The sequence below is a fragment of the Colobus angolensis genome, unplaced genomic scaffold (genome assembly GCF_000951035.1).
Source record: "Colobus angolensis palliatus isolate OR3802 unplaced genomic scaffold, Cang.pa_1.0 Scaffold173, whole genome shotgun sequence".
NCBI lineage: Eukaryota > Metazoa > Chordata > Mammalia > Primates > Cercopithecidae > Colobus > Colobus angolensis.
The window spans coordinates 2,243,046-2,245,157 of record NW_012114855.1 but is presented as its reverse complement, the minus strand read 5'-3'; the positions used below and the strand labels follow the sequence as shown (position 1 = coordinate 2,245,157).

The window sequence follows — 2,112 nt, the reverse complement described above, 5'->3', positions numbered from 1 at the left end:
GCTTCAATATTCTAAGCCCGTGCGCCATCTCTTCCTGCTCCATCCTCCAATTTTAGCATATGTGCTGCGGAAGCGAGCATACCCTTCTCCATTCTCTATCCTCCATGCAAAGCGCCGCCATGAGGAGACTGGGGTGGGTGAGGCCATCTGCCATACCTGTCCATGGACAGCTGAGCGACCAGGGTGACGTCCGTGCTGTCTGCCGCAGGCTCGTACTCGTAGTGCAGGAAGTACAGGTGGGTACGGTGGACAGTGAAGCGCTCTCGCCGGAACTCATAGCACAGGTCGTCCTCGTCCAGCTCAGACAGCTGCTTCTGGAGCTGCAGGGTAGGAGAGAGGGCTTGGGCACGTGAAGAAGAGGTCCCAGGGTGCCCATGAGCTTGCCCCTCGAGCCCTGCCCTCCCCGGAGTTTATCACCCATCAGGACGTTGACGGGTCAGATGCACGCGGAAGGGATCATCACTTTTATTTCCCTCTGCAACTTCATCTAATTTCAAAAAGGTGATGGTAAAAATCAGATGCCTGGGGACAGGGTATGGCGGCTCACACCTGTAATGCCAGCACTTTGGGAGGCTGAGGCGAGCAGATCGCTTGAGCCTGAGAGTTCGAGACCAACCTGGGCAACAAAGCAAAACCCCGTCTCTACTGAAAATAGAAAAATTAGCCGGGCATGGAGGTGTGTGACTGCAGTGCTACTCAGGAGGCTGAGGTGGGAGAATCACCTGAGCCCGGGACATGGAGGCTGCAGTGAGCTGAGACGGCACCACTGCACTCCAGCCTAGGCTACAGAGCAAAACCCTGTTTCAAAACAAAAACAAACAAAAACAAAAAACAACAAAAAAAGAGGATGCCATTAACACCTGAGAAACGAGCCCCCTGTTAGCTAAGAACAAAGGTGGTGCTCACTAAAAAACATATAACCAACCATAAACTCCTTAGAAACAAATGAGAAATGTTTTCCTAGACAACTCAGCGTAACAATTTCAAATAACACAGGAAAATGGGCCGGGCACGGTGGCTCATGTCTGTAATCCCAGCACTTTGGGAGGCCAAGGTGGGCGGATCACCTGAGGTCAGGAGTTTGAGACCACCCTGGCCAACACGGGGAAACACCGTCTCTACAAAATATATAAAAATTAGCCGGGCATGGTGGTGGACGCCTGTAATCCCACCTACTCAGGAGGCTGAGGCAGGAGAAGCTCTTGAACCCGGGAGGTGGAGGTTGCAGTGAGCCGAGGTCGCACCACTGCCCTCCAGCCTGGGTGACACAGTCACATTCCATCTCAAAAACAAAACAAAACAAAACAAAAATAACACAAGAAAATGTCCAAAGAAGACAACGGTCAAAACTGACAAGGACCTCCGTATGACCTGAAGCTTTTCTCTCCCTAGAGCTACTGATTTCAATCTTTGTACTAGGTCTTGGAAAAAACAAAACAAAACAAAACCAGCACATTAACAAAATAGAAATTCTTTTCCTTTCATTTCACCTAAGTTTAACCAGAATCTTGGCACCTGTACTTTTTTCTCTTTTCTTTTTTTGAACTCTCTCAAAGTCTTACTTCATTAATCTGCTTGTAGAACTTGTTTAACTAGCTGTACTTCTCTCTTCCTTCACCAACTTGTGAAAAGAGCAGGCACACCTGCTGACAGGGAGCTAAGGAGATAACACTTCAGATATGCTGAGGCAGATACACAGATGTGCAAATCTGCAGGCGCCCAACCGACACGGTCTCATGGGAACCCCTACCAGGCAGGTATGATGTATGCTTTACAGATGAAGAACTGAAATTAAAAAGTGACACAACTTAGCAAAAAGCTAATCCACAGTGACAAAAAATTGGACCAGGGCATGTGGGGTGGGGGAGTGAGAGGCCTGGGAAGAGGCAAGAGAGGATTGGGAGGGACAGAAATCCACTCCATCATGACTGGAGTGAGGGATACATGGACGTGCACTTTCGTGAAAATTCAACTAACTGTGCACTTCGAATGGGAGGACTTGGCCGGGCGCGGTGGCTCACGCCTGTAATCCCGGCACTTTGGGAGCCTGAGGCAGGTGGATCATGAGGTCAGGAGTTCAAGACTAGCTTGGCCAAGATGGTGACACTCTGT

The 2,112-nt window shown here is 49.6% G+C and overlaps 1 protein-coding gene across 1 annotated transcript in view; it reads right to left on the bottom strand.

The window, feature by feature from the left end:
• Positions 1–156: 156 nt before the first annotated feature.
• Positions 157–2,112, bottom strand: part of LOC105509285 (glycosyltransferase-like protein LARGE1) — a gene marked incomplete at its 3' end in the record, with an annotated part of 68,941 nt that continues 66,985 nt past the window's right edge. Inside the window, exon 4 of the mRNA XM_011938454.1 lies at positions 157–320. Coding sequence (XP_011793844.1) covers positions 157–320 — 164 coding nt within the window. The remainder of the gene's footprint in view (positions 321–2,112) is intronic.